This window comes from Lipotes vexillifer, unplaced genomic scaffold, assembly GCF_000442215.2.
Source record: "Lipotes vexillifer unplaced genomic scaffold, Lipotes_vexillifer_v1.1 scaffold865, whole genome shotgun sequence".
Taxonomy (NCBI): domain Eukaryota; kingdom Metazoa; phylum Chordata; class Mammalia; order Artiodactyla; family Lipotidae; genus Lipotes; species Lipotes vexillifer.
This window is the reverse complement of record NW_006795130.1, coordinates 2,465,932-2,484,736: the sequence shown is the minus strand read 5'-3', so window position 1 is coordinate 2,484,736 and position 18,805 is coordinate 2,465,932. Positions and strand designations below refer to the sequence as shown.

General features: G+C 44.4%; 1 protein-coding gene across 2 annotated transcripts in view; it reads left to right on the top strand.

Moving 5' to 3' along the window:
- VCL (vinculin) overlaps positions 1–18,764 on the top strand; it is a 98,386-nt gene extending 79,622 nt beyond the window's left edge. The window contains exons 14-22 of one of the 2 annotated variants that reach the window (XM_007467503.1): positions 3,345–3,494; positions 5,444–5,552; positions 6,687–6,989; positions 8,584–8,708; positions 10,045–10,230; positions 13,439–13,642; positions 15,687–15,890; positions 16,264–16,368; positions 18,618–18,764. In XM_007467503.1, coding sequence (XP_007467565.1) covers positions 3,345–3,494; positions 5,444–5,552; positions 6,687–6,989; positions 8,584–8,708; positions 10,045–10,230; positions 13,439–13,642; positions 15,687–15,890; positions 16,264–16,368; positions 18,618–18,764 — 1,533 coding nt within the window. The remainder of the gene's footprint in view (positions 1–3,344; positions 3,495–5,443; positions 5,553–6,686; positions 6,990–8,583; positions 8,709–10,044; positions 10,231–13,438; positions 13,643–15,686; positions 15,891–16,263; positions 16,369–18,617) is intronic. The other variant, XM_007467504.1, reaches the window with a different exon arrangement.
- The last annotated feature ends 41 nt before the right edge of the window (positions 18,765–18,805 follow it).

The following is an 18,805-nucleotide window of genomic DNA, read 5'->3' as shown; positions in this document are numbered from 1 at the left end:
TCAGCAGCTTGATGCCATGAAAGCTGGCATCTCTCTGATTTTCTTGATCTTTTCCTCATGATGTGAGATGCTGATGCAGCCCTAGGCATTATGTTCAAGGCAGTAAGAAATGAGCAGTGGGGGCATTCCAGTCACAACTAGAGTAACTGTCCCTCTGGTTATAACCTTCCCTTTAGTGTCCCCTTAGGACACTTTATTCTCCAGACAGAAGTCAGGGCAATTCTTTTAAATCATTTGATGTCATTCTTTTACTCAAACCCTTCAGATTACTCCTCCCTGTCCCAGAGTGAAGCCAGAGTCCTTACAATGAACAGTAAGGCCAGTGATGTGCTGATAGACACAGGAAAAAACAAAACAAAAACAAAAACAAAAAGGCCCTGATTTGTAATGTTTGTTAATTTCCATGATGTAAATATTCCCATGATGGCTGTTTCAGTGTGAAGTCACTGTAAGCAGAGTCGGGAAGAGATGGGCACATTTGGCTCTTATGAGCTTGTGTGAGTTGGTACCAGCAGCTTCGTCACACCACTGCATCTGGTCCGCCATCTACTTCTCTGACCTTGTGTGGTGCCTCTCTTCCCCCTCATGCTCCTGTCTCTGCATTGATCTTCTTGCGTTGTATTCCCAGTATTCCTTGTTTATGTTTGTATGTTCTAACCTTGGGGCCCTTGCTGTTTTTCTCTCTGGTCCTCCCACAGATAACTGCAGGTATTGTTTGCTCACTTTCCTCAGCTGTCTACTGAAATGTCACTTTGGGGTCACCACCTAAGATCGCAACCCCACCCCAAGCCCATCCCAAGAAATTCCCTAATCTCCATATCCTACATTTCTCCTTTGTGTTTATTAACACTTACATATTTACCTCGTTTTCCTCACGTTAGCATAAAAGCTCCATGTGGGCAGGGATTTTGTTTTGTCATTACTTTATTCCCATTTCTTAGAACAATGTCTGACACATCCTTGGTGCTGAATAAATGAAGGTAAACGCTCTCCCAGAAATCCTCCAGGAGACTTTTGTATATGTCTCATTGGCTAGAATGCTGTCACATGGCTACCTCACTGCAAAGGAATCTAGGAAAGCAAGTATTTGGTTTTCCATCCTCTATAGTATTGGTAGTGATGGAGAAAGGGTTGGGTCAGGCACCCAAGACAATGCAGAACTGGTGAGCAGACGTTTATGTTATTCTTATTTGCTAATGACTCCCATTTTCTTTCTCTAGCCTAGGTTACTGGGCAGTTCAGCTCATGGTCCCCTTAGGCTGGGGTGATGTGCTGTGTTTTCATTCCAGACATCTGAGTGTCAGATGAGCAGACAAAACTGTCTGCTGGTAATCTCTACCTAGATGCTGCATGGGTACCTCAGCATGTGTTGTCCTCCTGTTTTCTTCCAGCTGGAAATTTGTGAGTCGCCACTGACTCTTCCCTTCATCTTCCCACATCTATAAAGTAAGACAAGCTAATTTGATCTCACAAATACGTCTTGAATTCTCTCTAATTTCTATTCATGTTGCCACGGCTCTAGTTCTGATCCTTTTTTCCTGCTGCCTTTATAACTACGCAGCTGAGACTGGTCTTTGAATCCATCACTAGGGCACGAATAAAATAAAAATACAGATCTGACCCTGATATTTTCCTGCTTAAACCTTTCAGTGGCCCTTCCTTTTCAAGGAGAAAGCCAGAGCTCTGTGATCTGGTTTCTAATGCTCCCTCTACCCCTGTTTCCCACAAACCCCGCCTCTCAGTTCATGCCCCAGCAATACCTCATTGCTTATAGTTTCCTGCGTACTCTGTCCTTTCTTTTCTCCATGTCTTTGTTCTTTCTGTCTCTCTACCTAATTATTGTCCCCTTATCTCTTTTGGCTAATTTCTGTTTATCCTTTATTCTAGTATCCTTTACTTCCTGGATAGTCTAAGTGCCTTACTTTTTCCTCCCAAGTATCAATGCTTAGTTTTATTATTTCACATAGCACACAACTATTGTAGGTATCTGTTTATGGGCCTTTTTAACCCTGCTAGGATGTGAGATCCTTGAGATGCAGAAATTATGTCTTATTCATCTTTGTATCTTCAGCACCTGTTCCAGGGCCTGGCACATAGTAGGTGCTCAGTACAGTTTGGTTGAGTGACAAGAAGAACAAGCTAAGCAGTAGGGTAAATCAGAGGGAGCAGCAGACATAGACTGGGGTTGAGATGGTGAACCAAAGTTGGCAAAGCCTTATAGATTCAGAGTGTGGGAGACCAGCCAAGGAAAGAAACAAGGACTGAGGCCAGGAGAAGAGGACCAGGAGGCTAGAAATTTACGAAGATATCCTGAGCATTAAATGGCAAGAACCCAGTTGGCTGGATCCAAACAAGAGGTCAGAATGGGGAAGAGACTTGTGTGCATAAACATAGAACCCTGGCAATGAGACTGGAGCCTGCTGTTGGGCCAGGAGACCTTCAGAGATTGTCTGCTGGGAGCCAGAACTTGTCTCCAAGTATGGGCAGGTAGACCTCCAGGAGGAGGCAAAGAAGAGGGTAGATTCTGCCAGGCAGTTCCTAATGTGCTCTGTGTATAATATAAAGCTCACCCAGGGCTGTTGGATATACCTTGCCTCAAGCATCAATTCTAATAATGTGATCCAAACAAATGACAGAAGAACTTTTGTCGTCTAAGTTAAATTATCCCCTTCATGGTATGTGACCTTGCATAATATCCATGTCGAAGAAAAAGTTAACTTTTTAAAAATGTGTGAACTGAATGAACAATTCAGTAGATGTTTTTGCATTTGGGGTGATGGAAGTCAGCCATCCTTACCCTTGTGTCAGGCGTGGGTGTGAGCACCAGCTATCGTTTTTCCCATGGAGGTCAGGGGCAGAGCTTTTACAACATTAATGGTAATGGGATATGTGAGGGAAGCTGCCCTGAGGAGGCTGGAGCTCTGGTTAGGACTCTGGATATTCTTGGCCTTTAATGCATCCAGCCACCTGCACTGGAACCTGGAGTAGGTTTTTCTATACTCTTCAAACTAGAGGATAAGCCTTTTGTGAACAGGGATTATTTAAGTCTTTGGATTCTGTGAACTCCTTATTGCAGACTGCACAGCACTGTATGTCCTGTTTGCACCTGGTAAGCATTGATTGCACTGAAATTCAGCGGTGTGTGTGCGCTTGCCTGCATGCATGTGATGCTTATGGCCAAACCTCTGAGGAGATACGGCAAGGCCAAGACTCGATGTGACTGTTGTCTTATTAACTTGTAAAGTCTTTGCTGAAGCAGTTGCTGCCTCTGCTTAAAGAGAGACTTTTTCTTTGACCCATTTTATTGCAATAAATTTTCTTAATGTCTTTGTTTGTTCCTCAAGGTATTTGATGAGAGGGCAGCTAACTTTGAAAACCATTCAGGAAGGCTTGGGGCCACGGCAGAGAAGGCGGCTGCTGTTGGAACTGCTAATAAATCAACGGTGGAAGGCATTCAGGCCTCAGTGAAGACAGCCCGAGAACTCACACCCCAGGTGGGTTTCACTCCCCCTTCATCATGCCAGTACACACCATATTGAGTAAAGAAGGTTAATTACAGAACAGTTTCTATACATTTTTGAACACTTACTATAAAATATCATGAAAAAACCCACACATACCTTTAATGTCTAAATCATTTTTATATTGTTTGAATTTTTTACAGTGATCATGATTAGTTTTGAAAGTAGAAAAAACTAGTAAAACACCCCCCTCCCATACATAATTAGGGAAAAATTCAATAATCTTGAGAAGTTAGTTTATTTTGATTTTAGAGCTTATGCCTTTCCCCACATCTCTTTGATGGTATTTTAAAAATTTTAGATGTGTCCGTAATTTTTCTTTTTTCTTTAATTATATAACCAAGATGTAGCTAATGTACTGTAAACAGAGTATTGGAAGAGTGGGAACAAAAGAAAACAACTTGGACAGGAATTAAAGTTCTAGTACATGATAGATGTTCTTAAAAGATCACTTCAACATTGTTTAGTGTGATGTTTGTGCATTTTTTTCTTCCAATAAAATTACAGAAAATTCATTATCTTTTCATTCATTTATTCAGCAGATATTTCTTGAGTGCCTGTGGTACATTAGGAACTGTCTGGGCTTTAGAAATCTGTGATACTAGATTTGGTGGGGAGCTTCTAGACAGAGACAGGGAAAATAAGCTTGTCTCTTAATTGTTCAACTTTTGCCAATGTGGCATGTTAACAAGTTAGATTCTGTTGAAAAATCATACTTGTCTAGCTTTTAAAAAAAATGTCCATAAAATATGAACATGTCTAACTTTCCTTAAAAATTTCCATAAAACATAGAACATAAAACATAGGATTTCTCTATAAAACTGAGATTTCTGAAAAAACAGAAACAGAGCAGTAGGCTTAAGACACCAACTATGGAAAGAGCAAGGACTTTGGAGACAGATCGGGATTCGAATCCTCTGTCACTTTGAGTTTCCTTGTATAAAATGGAGATAATTCCTTCCTAGTGGATTGTTCTGAGGCTTGTGCAGCCTGTAACTTATCAAATACTCAGTAAATATTAGTTCCTTCCCCAAGTGCTGCAACTGACTAGCTGGGAGCTCTTGAGCAAGTCACTTAAATTTTCTGCGTCTTGGTTTTTGCAGCTGTGAAGTGGAGAAATTACTGTCCTGTCTCTCTCACAGGCTTGTTGTGAGGATTCAGTAAGACAGTAGATGTGAAAGCACACTGTTAACTGTAGACAGTTATTATTATTTAAAGGAACATTTATTTATTTTTTTATTTATTGGCTGCATTGGGTCTTCGTTGCTGCGTGCGGGCTTTCTCTAGTTATGGTGAGCGGGGGCTACTCTTCGTTGCGGTGCGCGGGCTTCTCGTTGCGGTGGCTTCTCTTGTTGCGGAGCACGGGCTCTAGGTGTGCAGGTTTCAGTAGTTGTGGCACGTGGGCTCAGTAGTTGTGGCTCGCGGGCTCTAGAGTGCAGGCTCTGTAGTTGTGGCACATGGGCTTAGTTGCCCTGTGGCATGTGGGATCTTCCCAGACCTGAGATCAAACCCGTGTCCCCTGCATTGGCAGGTGGATTCTTAACCACTGCGCCACCAGGAAAGTCTGACAGTTTTTAATAAATATTTATAAATCTGTTTTAAGTAATCTTTAGTATCTTTCTTAATGGTGCTTTTTAAGATGAGGCTTAAGTATCTGTCCGTTTTGGGTATGTTCAGAAGTATCAAGCAAACACCCGTTTACTTTGTCACTTTATTACCTTCTTAAAATCAGGCTGTAACTGTAAAATCTTTTGTGAGGGCCCATTCTGGGGAGCTGTTTATGAGACCAAAACTAAAGTGCTTGGTCTGAAAAGAGACTCCCCGATTTTTGGCCTTATAGTGCCACCTGTAGGTAAAGAGGGGGAACCTTTGCTGAAGGTTTATATTTGAGTGGTGTTTAAAGGTTGTTTTGTCATTGCCAGGTCGTCTCAGCGGCTCGCATCTTACTTAGGAATCCCGGAAATCAAGCTGCTTATGAACATTTTGAGACCATGAAGAACCAGTGGATCGATAATGTTGAAAAAATGACAGGTAGAGTTGTGTGCAAAATTCTTCCTGTCTGATCCATGAGAAATGAGTTCTGAGAAACTCAAACAGGACCAGTTATGTTACTCAGCTGTAATTGGATAAAGGGACCGTCATGTGCTCGACAGTGTACTTGGCCCTGATTAAGGCCGCTGAGCAGCAGCGGCTTCTCATTCAAGCCTTGCAACTTTGTCCGAAGAGAGACTCTTTGAGTCTCTTTGATTTTAATGTGGCCCTCCCGGTGTGATGTTTATTGTTACAGCTCCTATCTTCTCTGAATAGTGTCTTTTCTCTGTCTGAGCCAGAGTTTGGTTTCAGAGGCTGAGAGGCGGTGTTTGTGGATACAGTAAGTGTCCCTGTCATTTTCAGCAGGTTCACATTTCAAGGAACCACAATAGCTACCATTTAATACAACTTGTCTCAGAGTTTCCTCCAACTTATCAACTACGTAGTTTTTTTTTAAAAAAAGGAGAAACCAACAACTGACAAACCTGTGTCTGTGTGATAGAGGTGGCACCTCTGAATCTTCTTCATTCTCTGTGGAGGGAGGGATGGGAGAGGAAGAGATGAGGAATGTAGGCTCTTCGGCTTCCCTGCAGAACCTGCTGGGACAGGGGTCCATAGCAGCCAGAGATGAAAGTGGAGCTCCTGAGGTGTCTGAAGAGAGGTAACAGAAATAAGAAACAGGCTGTTAGGGTTATTGGAATCCTCTGCGTGGCTCATCTTGGGCACTACAAGCTGCCAATAAGCAACAGATGGCTGGGGAGTGAGACGGGAAGGGAGAAAATACTGTTAACAGATAATGTGGTGCTGATGCGGTGAAGGTTTCAGACGCAATCCTTGTTTCCTCCTGATGTCAAAGCGTTTCTGGTTGTCTGTGGTAGATACAAGAAGGCTGGTGACCACGGTCGGTATAAATGCTATGAGTCTGTATGGCCTCCTGGGCTACATTCTCACTTTTTTTTTTTTTTTACAATGGTGATCACCTGGAAGCTTTTGATTATGTAAAAAGGGTTTTGAGCTAAAGGTGAGAGTTATGGGTGTTGTACTTTCACATGAGAAATTTGAGTGGACAACAGGGTTTTGGAGTCTCTGTCCTTCTAAAATAGAAACTAAATTCCATTTCTGTTCTCCGGACAGGGCTGGTGGACGAAGCCATTGACACCAAATCTCTGTTGGATGCTTCCGAAGAAGCAATTAAAAAAGACCTGGACAAGTGTAAAGTCGCCATGGCCAATATTCAGCCTCAGATGCTGGTCGCTGGGGCAACCAGCATTGCTCGTCGGGCCAACCGGATCCTGCTGGTTGCTAAGAGGGAGGTGGAGAACTCTGAGGATCCCAAGTTCCGAGAGGCCGTGAAAGCCGCCTCTGACGAATTGAGCAAAACCATCTCCCCAATGGTGGTGGATGCAAAGGCTGTGGCAGGAAACATTTCTGACCCTGGTAAGCAATGCATGGTGTGGTTCACCTCAGCTGAGAGGTTAATTCAGGAAGCTGACAGGGTGGGGAGAGAAGATGCACCCCACAACCATGACACAACCTGGGAGCAAAAACTACAGATACTTAGTTTGAGGATACTATATTAATCTTTTTCTGTTCAAAATATGTTGGACAGAATATTTTCTGCAATTTTGGCAGGGTTATTGTAAGTTAGTTTCTCTGAACCAACTTCCCTGTGCTTTTTTTTTAAATTTATTTTTTATTTGTTTCTGGCTGCGTTGCTGTGTGTGGGCTTTCTCTAGTTGCGGCGACTGGGGGCTACTCTTCATCGCGGTATGTGGGCTTCACATTGCTGTGGCTTCTGTTGTTGTGGAGTATGGGCTCTAGGCACGCGGGCTTCACTAGTTGTGGCTCGCGGGCTCAGTAGTTGTGGCTTGTGGGCTCTAGAGCGCAGGCTCAGTAGTCGTGGCGCACGGGCTTAGTTGCTCCGTGGCATGTGGGATCTTCCCGGACCAGGGATTGAACCTGTGTCCCCTGCATTGGCAGGTGGATTCTTAACCACTGCGCCACCAGGGAAGTCCCTCTGTGCTTTCTTAATGTCTGATTAAATAACTCCTTGTCCTGTTTAGTCATTATTTTGGAAATTTCTCAAAAGATGCATAATAACCAATTTATCAACCATTTAGCTTATGTAACTGGCATACCTTCTGCTTTTCTTAAAATGCTTTTTCTCTGGACAACATTCTTTATTTCTGTCCAATCTGGAAGGCCTAAGTTAACCTATGGGTCTCCTAGGTCTTGATCTTGATCCTACACCAAAGAATTTGTGTTTTCTTTAGCTGAATTTTGATCCGTTTTTCATTACTGCTAAAGATGTAACCACTCCTTTTTGGTTGGAAACATCTGAATTCCTTCCTCCTGTGAGCCTCTAGTGTTTCTAGCCTCTTCTATGAGTAGAATCCACTCAGTGTGAGAGAGTGGGAAGGAGGGGCTGCCCTGTTCGTCCCTAGCCCAGGTAAAATCTTTCTGGTTTTCTCAACCCACCATCACTGAAGATGTGCTCAGTTTCCTAATTGGAGTTTCTAATAGTTTGAATAGATTCCTTAATTCTGGGTGACTGGACACAGTAGCAGCAGCTCAATGTAGGGGTTAATATGCTGAATGCCAAGTGGAGCAAAGGAGTAGGGAGAAAGGTGAGAAGTACTCCAGGGAATGTGTGCCCCATCTGAAATTTGACATCTCCCCTGTTCTGAGTGGGGCAGGCTTATCTCTCGACTGCTTTATCATGAGAGGTGATGAGCACCACCTGAGCCCAAAGTGTTCATGGCCCGGCAGTGCGCTCAGTACTTGTTAGCTGTACAGGCAAGAAGGCACCCTGAGCACTACAGGGATCAGCTGGTTTGTGCCACTTTTGACTCTTTGCAGGCCTCAGGGCATCTACCTGGCTCTTACCTCCCTTCCCCTTCAGTCACTGCCTGTGCTGCTTACTGGCAGCTTCATATCCAGCTTTTGTTACTGGAAACCAGTTCTTCTGCTGGACAGACAGTGCTCCAGGGCACTGACCTATCCAACTGAAAGTGAGGGCGTCTGTGTTTAGGCCTGCAAAAGAGCTTCCTGGACTCGGGATATCGGATCCTGGGAGCAGTGGCCAAGGTCAGAGAAGCCTTCCAACCTCAGGAGCCTGACTTCCCGCCTCCTCCGCCAGACCTTGAACAGCTCCGAGTAAGTAAATTCAGAGAGTTTGGGAGAATTGAGCAGCAGGGTGTCGGGACTGTAGCAAGAGAGAGGTAGGCTGTTCTGGAGCCTCGGTCACTAGGTAGCTTTGTTTAACTTCTACTTGAAGCTCAGTCAGAGGCACAACTCGACTTTCATTCTTGAATCTGGTGGAGTATTAACCGAGTGCTTATGCATGGCGTGTGCTGGGTAAGTGGGGGTCTTTGGTGTTGGCCTGCTCTGATGGGAAGTGACTGGAGCAGAGGAGCTGGCTGTGGTAAGTGTGGATGTGATGAGTGATGAGTTAGTGGGGCAAGTTAGTGAGAAGTGGGAAAATAATCTGCACAGTTTGTGGTGAGAATTTATGTGTTCCCAGTTGATGACAAAACTGAGGTGGTTAGACTCTTGTGTACATTCTTCTTTCCTTCATTTGACTTTTATTAGTAGCAAAAGTAATAAAATCCTTTTTTTTAAAAAAAAGTTAATTTTTCCCTAACTATAATTTTAAATCTTTTGATGCCCCACAAAGTACCATGAATTTTTTCTTCCATAGGTAAAGGGTTTAGGAGGAGGAAAGCTGAGCAATAGCTTGCAGATACAAATCCTAGAATCAGAAATAGTCATTATTTTTAGACATTTTCTCTGACAGTATTGGAAATAACTTGTCCTTGGGAATAGCTTATCAAAGCAATAATTTGATTTACTGTCCCTGATATACTTTCCCATATTTAATATCCCAAATTTACTTTTCCATATTTAAGTTTCTAAGTTTGTTGAGGACAAAGTTGGGTCACTGTGCCCATAGCTAATGAACAGTGCTTCCCTAGCCTTCAACGCTTCTTTTTTGGTTTGACTTGATTCTTTTCAGCTGGGCTGTTGGTGGGTGGCTAGGGAGGGCTATTCTGGGGCATGGATTCTTATGTGATCAATAGAGTCCTGACATTTGGAATCAAGAACTTAGAGGTCATTTGGTCTAGATATTCCTCATGGATAAACCCTTTGAGGAACCCAAGGCCCAGGGGAGAAGTTGTTGCTTATGCAGCTGCCCGTCCACAGAGTCAGGACCAGAACTTAGATCTCCTTTGAGGATCCTTGGCCCAGTAGGGCTGTGCGTGCCTCCCTGGGATATGTCCAAAACAGTAGGTGCTAACTTTTTGTGGAGAAAAAAGCAAGAAAATATGCTTCTGTTGAGATTGAAACAGGTGGTCCTTATGATCAGTGTGGATGGTCTTAAATGGAGTGGATGTGGGTGGCTTTTTGGGGGATGCTTTTTAAAGGAAAGGAAAGAATTCTGATGGGGAGTAGTTCCTAGAGCTTTACTTACAACCTGGTAATTCTTTCTTAGCTGACAGATGAGCTTGCTCCTCCCAAACCACCTCTGCCTGAGGGTGAGGTCCCTCCTCCCAGGCCCCCACCACCAGAGGAGAAGGATGAAGAGTTCCCTGAGCAGAAAGCTGGGGAGGTGATTAACCAGCCAATGATGATGGCTGCCAGGCAGCTCCATGATGAAGCTCGCAAATGGTCCAGCAAGGTAAGTAATGAAGCTCTTCTTGTTGAGAAAGGATAAAGAGCCATGTACACAGCCCAGGAAGTCTATTTGGAAAATCACCCTCTCTCTGCTTTGGTTCCTGTTATTGCCAATAGCACAATCCTCTTCTTTCTTGTGGTTTAGTGAGATGTTTCCGGTACTTGATGGTTTCTCCTTCTAGCAGCTAAAGTGAGAGCTAGGATACCTTAGTTAGAGTATGAAAGTTCTTTTCCTTCTGTCCTCTAGAGTGTCAGCTGATGCTGGACATTTGGTCTTTTAGAAATTGCTCTTCTTTCTTGGGGTCACTGAATGTTTTTAGATGCTCTCGTGCTAATTATCCACACTGCAAACATGGCACAGTCTTCTGTAGGCTCTGCTATAGCTACATGAAATATTTGCATTTTCCTTCTCTTTTCTCATAGAAGCAGGTAGATTGGTGTCTTAGAAGCCATGTGCTTTTTCCCTTTCTCAGAATCATCTCAACCCTCAACTCAAGACAGCTCCAGGCTAACTCCTACTAAACAATCTGGAAGTGTAAATATTAACATGGTTGGTGAAAATTTGGATGCTGCAGCAGTCATGCCTCATGAATGATGAAAAGTGAGTGGTAGCTTTTCTAGACAAGAGCTAAATATTATTGTTAAGCCTGCAGTGGAAGGTGGTTCTAAGTCAGTTCTAAACTGTTTCTACCATGAACCTACATCTTTATCCCCAACATCTATTGGCCTTTGTTCATTTCACACCTTCAGCCACCTCAAGCTCTTGTATTGAATGTAGTTCCCCAGGGACCTCCTGCACATGCAGCTGATCTTGGGTTTTTTCAGGCTGGGAATTTGACCTTGTTTTTTTTTTTTTCCCCCGGTACGCAGGCCTCTCACTGCTGTGGCCTCTCCTGTTGCGGAGCACAGGCTCCGGACGCGCAGGCTCAGCGGCCATGGCTCACGGGCCCAGCCACTCCGCGGCATGTGGGATCTTCCCAGGTCGGGGCATGAACCCATGTCCCCTGCATCAGCAGGCGGACTCTCAACCACTGTGCCACCAGGGAAGCCCTACCTTGGTTTTTTAACTCTGTATTTTTCTGCACTGTTACCTGTGATCCCACGTTCCAAGAAGGAATGGTGACCTTGCTGGTGTTGGACCTGACCTGTGGAATCACTTATAATCATCTCTCTTCAGCTGGGGCATGCACACCCCTGGGACCATTAGCAGAGTCCCAGTGCACATGGGGAGTGGGGTGGGGGTGATAGTGAAGGTTGGTTTTACTCAAAGATTTTAAAGAACATTTTTATTTATTTGTTTGTTTGGCCGTTCCTTGCAGCTTGCGGGATTTTAGTTCCCTGACCAGGGATTGCGCCTGGGCACCTGGCATTGAAAGTGCCGAGTCCTAACCACTGGACCGCCAGGGAATTCCCTAAGGAAAATTTAAATTTCTTTATAAACCCAGATACACTCTAAATTATGGATGTTAAAAATAAAAGTACAAAACATTTCAAATCTTTATTTCTTACACTCTTTTCTTTTATATTGATATCTTGCCCACATTTTAAATAAATGTACTTTTGAACTTAAAAAGAAACAACAGATACATTGTGCAGTGGAACACAAAATATACATGAATTTAAAGACAAACATAAAATTTAAGGGGCAGACAGCATCGGCCTACATGTTTATCCCACTCTGCCATTTGTCGCCAAAAATCCTTAGGTCTGACTGTCTCTGGAGGTTTGGAGCATCTGGGGATTGCTGACTTTGAGCTGTGTGAAGTCAGGAGCTATTTGAACCATGTGTGTTTAGGGAGGACGGGTGGGCGGTATGTGTTTGTGTATCTGTCGGTCTGCTTTGTACTTTGGGACTCTGAACCCCAGCAGAAGTGGGCTGGCCTCTCCTCTAAGGAATGGGGGTGAGTTGAGTTCTGGTTGAGACAGTTTAGGTGAAAGGATTTAGAAGGTACCCAAACCCCTTGTTGGCCCTGAATCCTCCAACTTAATAGTCAGCTTTTGGAGGCAGGCTTCCTGTGCGGATTAAGACTTTCAGGAGTTGTAGCAACCTCAAATAAAATTCCACACAAACTCTTACTTCCTCTTGGTTAGAGATGTTTGATATAAAGAACCTGTGTCTGCCATTCTTTATATAAGTGGTTCGGCTTCATTGGGGCAATTCCTTTCATTCTCTTTCCCCCTTAGCCTATTTTCAGCATCTGATCTCTTTGCTTCCTTCCTGGCCTTTCAGAATGCCCATCCCTGGTATTAAGTTAATTCTCTCCCCCATCACTGGTCCTGTTTTCTCATGTGCACCAGTTTTGAGCTCCTCTGAACTCCGCTTTGGTCAGTTGACAAATCCATGTGTTATCTGTGAAATATCAATAAATTGAGTTTGGGGTAAGTGCAACTGGGGAGATTCAGCGTGTACCCGAAGAACAGCTTTCTTAGTCGGCTAGTTATGGATGCACTGTGAAATGGTGAAGTGTTGTCTCTGTAGACCTTAGATAGGGAGAGCTGCTCTGAAGTGTGGGTTTTCCCTAAGGTGGTTGCTGGATGAGATGTCTTCTTGAGGCTTCTTCTAGCTGGGTGATTGTGGGGTATTTGATAAGTCCTCTTCACTCACCATTGTGTTTTTCTTGCCTCTTTCCTGGTTTGATATCTGTTGCCTCAAATTTATCATTTTCAATTCTGGAAGTTTTAACCCCTGAAGGAAATAATCTGTGTCTGGCAGCTGCAGAACTGACCCAAGACACTTTCTGTTTCCTGGAAGCTGTAGAACAGTGTTCATATGAGCCAGCAGTTGTTCACATTGTTCTGTTCAAAGCAACTTGTGTGGTTCCATTTACTTTTCCCCTCTGGATTCCTTTTAAAGTTAATAAGTTACTATTGTTTGGTTGTTCGGCTTCTCAAAAATGTTCTGACCTGAGAACTACTCTTTGGTAGTAAGTGTATACAAAAGGAATGCCACTTTCTTTCTTTGTATAAATAGTTCTCTGGAAACCGTTTGCTACTGGCGTAAGCCTCTTTCCTTTACTGTGAACAGGCCGGTGCCGGAGGCTGAGATTTCCCCCTTCTGTGGAGCTCGGTTCATCTGACTTCTGGAGAGTATCCATTTTCTTTCCTATCCTAGGCAAACTTTGGTTACTAAACCAGCTGAAGCTCAGTTGCCCAAGCCCTACTGCTCTTACTAACACTGTCCCTGTTTCTCACCCTTCCTGCCATCGACAAAGCCAGGTAACCCAGCCGCTAAGGTGGGTATAAGTGCTGTAGCTGAGGCAGATGCGGCTGACGCTGTTGGGTCCCCTGTCCCCCCTGACATGGAAGACGATTACGAACCTGAGCTGCTGTTAATGCCATCCAGTCAGCCGGTCAACCAGCCCATTCTGGCAGCGGCTCAGTCATTGCATCGGGAAGCTACCAAGTGGTCTAGTAAGGTACTGATTAGCGCCCCCAGCTGGGGCTGCTCCATATGCATCTGGCCACGTGCAGCCTTGACACATTGCATCACTCATGATCTGTGCGGGTCCTGTGAGTCTGAGCTGGGCGGGCATCTGTCTGTCTGCACCTTGTTTTTAGGACTGGCTTCACAAGTTTGATAGGTCTGCTAATGCCAGATTAACTGGATTGCATTTATGTTTGGGGGTTAGAGAGAGATGGGGTCACTTTTTGAAAGGATTCCTTTTCTTACTGACCTTGTGGCCCATATTGGAACCTTAAATGCCTTGGGAAGCCGTGGATGCCTCTCAGTGACTTTCAGGTCAGGAATCATTGTAGACCATTAAGAGGTCATCTGGCCTGATCATTGGACTTTGCCTGTCCCCCACCTATGCCCCCTCCCCGCTGACCTCTCACTGATGGCTCAGGCAGAGTTGATCAGCGTGAGGAGGGTTTCTGGGGAGGGCTGCTTGCTGTCCTGCACTTGGCTGTGGGGCAGATGCTGGCCTTCATGGGAGCCCATGGGGAATGGGGCTTCACTGACTGGCTTGTTCAGGGGTTTCAGTGGGAGACGGGGTGTGAGTGGGGGACAGATAGCGCTCAAGTCTGCAGGACAGGAACCAACGGAGCTTTGGCCTTAGGGAGTCGGGGATGGGGGCAATCACTTTTTTCCCTTTGAAGGTGGCATGTTGCAAGAAGAAAGGGTTTGAAGAGCGATGGGTAATAACTAACTAACCCTGGCACTACACTGTCCTCTAACCAAGGTCATGAAATCCTGGAATGATCCCAGGTCTGCACTGGAAGAGGTGGGCCCAGCCAGCCTTGTCTAACGTACCCCTATTCTCATGAGTTCTTCCCATGCCTGTGTTCTCTCTGGCCTCAATTACTGCCCGAGATGTTACACACCCTCCAGCGTAAAGATCAGCCACTTCATGGTGCCTGTGGAGGTTTCTCACAGAGCACCCTGCAGTGGCATGGTTTCTGTATGTCTCACTGCATTGTCTAGAAATTGTAAAGCATGAGGGCAAAAATGCGTAGAGCCTGGCCTTTTAGGTAGTTTTGAACATTGCATTTGTTATTTTTGGTTGTTATCAGCCAAAATATCAGCCTTTTGAAGGCATAAAGTACATTACTTGTATATTTCCTTATTATGACCCATGAGGGTTTTAATGAACCAAAATGCCCAGTGTAAGATAAACTGCTGTTAGTTGGAGTGAGGGTTGCATTTACGGCTTGACTCACGATTTTTATTTTCCCAACGCCTCCCCCAGCATCCTCTTAACTGTGAAGGTTTCTTTAATTGAAGCCACTTAGCTGAGAGGACTGCAGAATTGATTCTTGGCCTTTTTAAATGTGAAAAATTAAAATAATATGTTCCTTTAGGCTGAGAGTACAAACAAGAGGCAGTAGAGGGAGGGCAGGAGCAGACTAGGTCAGAAAAAAATTTTTTTTCACCAAGGCTAATAGTTACTTGGTTTAAATTCTAGTTCAGCAGCGACAATCATTGGCTGCTGTCTGTAACAAGGGTAAGGATAAAGAGGATGATTTCAGCATCTGGAAAGGCTCATCTGTATTTTTCCCTTCAGGCCAGCTGTACTGCTTTCCCCCCACAGAAAGGAAAATGCCTATTTAACCAACTTCTTGTGCCCATCCCCAATTTATTGACATGATTAACCTGGAAATGCTGAAATGCTTGTTTAGTGCTATGTCTGGGGCTCACATGTTGCCCTTTCAGATTAATATCCAAGTCTTCCTTTTTTGGTCCAGTGATATCTCCCTCTCTCCCTCTCTCCCTCTCTCTCTCTCTCTCTCTCTCTCTCTCTCTCTCTCAGAGTGCTGGGGTGAGTACCCTGGCTCACTCTTCTGTTTATTTCTCCTGTGCTATATCTGTATCACTCAAGAATAGTCTGTATATCTTCTTCTCACCCCTCCGGAGGGCTGCTAGAGCAGCAGGCTCCCTCCTCTCTTCTCTGTGTTTCTCCTTCCTTCCCTAACTTGGCCAGAGTATGGGCTGAGCTCACACTGTATCTTGCTTCTCTCTAGGGCAATGACATCATTGCAGCAGCCAAGCGCATGGCTCTGCTGATGGCTGAGATGTCTCGGCTGGTCAGAGGGGGCAGCGGTACCAAGCGGGCACTGATTCAGTGTGCCAAGGACATAGCCAAGGCCTCAGATGAGGTGACTCGGTTGGCCAAGGAGGTTGCCAAGCAGTGCACAGATAAGCGGATTAGAACCAACCTCTTACAGGTACTCAGGAAAAGTGTGTGTGTGGGGGGGGGGCAGGGGGTAGGGTGAAAAGCAGGAGAGAGAAAAGTGGGTGAGCAAGGAGGAGGTACTTTAGAATGGGAAGAAATAGCAGAAAGGGGAAATACACATGTGTATTTGGGAAAGACAGATACAGGCAAGTTTATTTCTGAATCAAATGAAAGAATTTTAATGCTTCCATGTCTGGACAGAAGGACTATACTGATCCTAGGGGGAAAACAATTGGAATCCTGCTGCTGATTTACTGAATGCTTTCTGCATGCCAGCCACTGAGAATACAGAGGTGAATTAAGTCCTCAGGGAGCTTGTGGACAAGAAAAACAAAGAAACATACTAAATTAAATTTTCTTTTTAGGTATGCGAGCGAATCCCAACCATAAGCACCCAGCTCAAAATCCTGTCCACGGTGAAGGCCACCATGCTGGGCCGGACCAACATAAGCGACGAGGAGTCTGAGCAGGTATGTGCTTCTGATTTCTCGCCAGCAGCTTCTATTCCACTTGATAGCAATTTAATTCAGCCTTGAGGAAATTTTAACTGTGAAATGGGTATTCAGTATGTAGGATGGAGTCTTCAGTTCTCTCAGAAGGGCATCTGTGTTGGAGAGATGCATCAGAAATTTGGAAAGGGAAGTAAAAAGCTCTTGTGCAACTCTTGTCATTTTACAGATGAGAAATTGAGGCCTTGGGAGGTTAAGTGAATCAGCAGCAGTTAGGACTCTCTACTCGGTTCTTTTCCTCCCTGGAATAGGTTTGGCTCTCTCGAGGCCTCCAATGCCTGTTCAGTCCTGCTCACTCTATCCTTCTGGCTGGAGAATTTCTGCTTCCTTGTTCTCTGGGTGATAAGTACCTCAGGGAGGATGAATAGTATAGGCTTTTCAGGGGCATGAGGTGGTTAGGCCTGTGCTGAGGCTGAAATGACATTTCAAACGAGGTGCTTCTCTTTTGGTTTCTTTGACAGAGAATGAAATAAAGATGGTGGGAGTGTTTGCTTAAGTGTTTCTTGTATGTATCTCGGCAGTCACAGTTTTTTCTCTCCCTGCCTCCTGGAAACGTGGCTCAGGTCTTCTCAGAAAGCTCTCATTTGAGCACCCCTTCCTCTCATTTCCTCTCTAGTAGGCTCTGCTATGAGCCAGACTTAATTTCTTCTTATGGAAGGTAGCACATCTTTTGTTGAACTGCTCAGACAAGCCTCATCATGCAATGGGCTATGTATGTGGCACTGTATTACATACTATGTAGGGGAGTTAACAAAATACACACAATCCCTCTCCTTGTCCGGGCCAGGAGATAGAGGTTAGGAGCACTTTAGAGGAACAGGGAGGCTACTTCTCTTGGTGTCAGTAGTGCTACCTTAACTACCATGGTTTAATTCAACAGCTCTCACCATAACCCTCTCTTCTCCCAAACCATGGGAACTGGATTTTAACCTTTAACTTCCATGTATTCTAGGCAGGGTTTGGGCACTAGGCTATTTCCTGTCATGTGATCTCTCCTGCCCCAAGAAAAGGAAATAGAAAAAACAGGGAAGAAAGGGTAAGACTCAGAGTTTCTGACCTTATCATTTAATCAATTAGCCAACAAAAATGTATCTTGGAAGTATCTACTATGTTTCATTAAATATTCCAGTTAAAAAAAAGAAACAGTGTGGTAGAATGGAAGAAACACAGGATTGCAAGTCAGAAGTTTTGAGGCTCATCCTGACTGTTGTGTGAGTTGGGCTGGCAAGTCTCCGAATCACCCTGGGCCTCAGCCTCTTTGTTGACCAAGCGAAAAGATTAACTGATTGGGAATTCTAGTCCATAGTTATGCCTCTCAGAGCCCGTGCACCCTCTGAAATTGCATGTACAAATTCTGTGCACGTGAGCAGTTTTTTCTGGGGAGAATCCACAGCCTTCATTAAACCCTCAAAGGGTCTGTAGCTCAAAAATATTTAAGAATTAAAAAAAATTACTGAGTTAATGGATTGATGTTAGTTACTAGTGTGATCTCAGTCCTGTATTTTGTATGTTTACAAGATTTACTTATTTAGATTTTCATGGATTTATAAGGTGGTTGGTTTACTTGGTTAGTTTTTCATGTGTTAATTAAATGTTTATGAAATGCCTCGTGACAGGCACTGATGTAACACTAGGGTACAGCAGAGAACAAAACTGACAAAAATTGCTGCCCTCATGGAACTTAAATTTTAGATAAAATTAGATAAAACATCAGATAAACAACCTAGGTAAAACATATAGTACATCAATTAGTGATGGTAAGTTCTGTAGAGAAAAGTGAAGAAAGAATTGGAGGATGAAGCATGCTGGGAGTTGGGAAGGTGGTTTGTGATTTAAAATAAGGTAAGCAGGAAAAGCCTCAGCAAGGTGACAACTGGGCAAGGATCTGAAGGTGAGAGGTGAGCCATGGGATACCTGGGGGAAGAGCATTCTAGGTAGCGGGGACTGCAGGAGCCCGAGGTAGGGGCTTGTTTGAACACCAGGAAGGGAGTATACACTAGAAGCCACCTAAGGGTACAGTATAAAATCAGTGATGGTCCAGTTTTGGGTTCTTTTTGGTGATCCAGCTATAAACCACCAGTGATATGACAAATACAAGGGATGCCAGGTACAGGTAGGGTAAACTGCATTGCATTCCTGGCTTAAGCCTGTTTCAGAGGCAGGGCTCCATCAGCGACTGTGAGTAATGGAGAGCTCCTCTTTCCTTACAGGCCACAGAGATGCTGGTTCACAATGCCCAGAACCTCATGCAGTCTGTGAAGGAGACTGTTCGAGAAGCAGAAGCAGCTTCAATCAAAATTCGAACAGATGCTGGGTTTACACTGCGCTGGGTTAGAAAGACTCCCTGGTACCAGTAGACACCTGGTTGAACCTGGCTAACACAGAAGCCCCTGCTGAA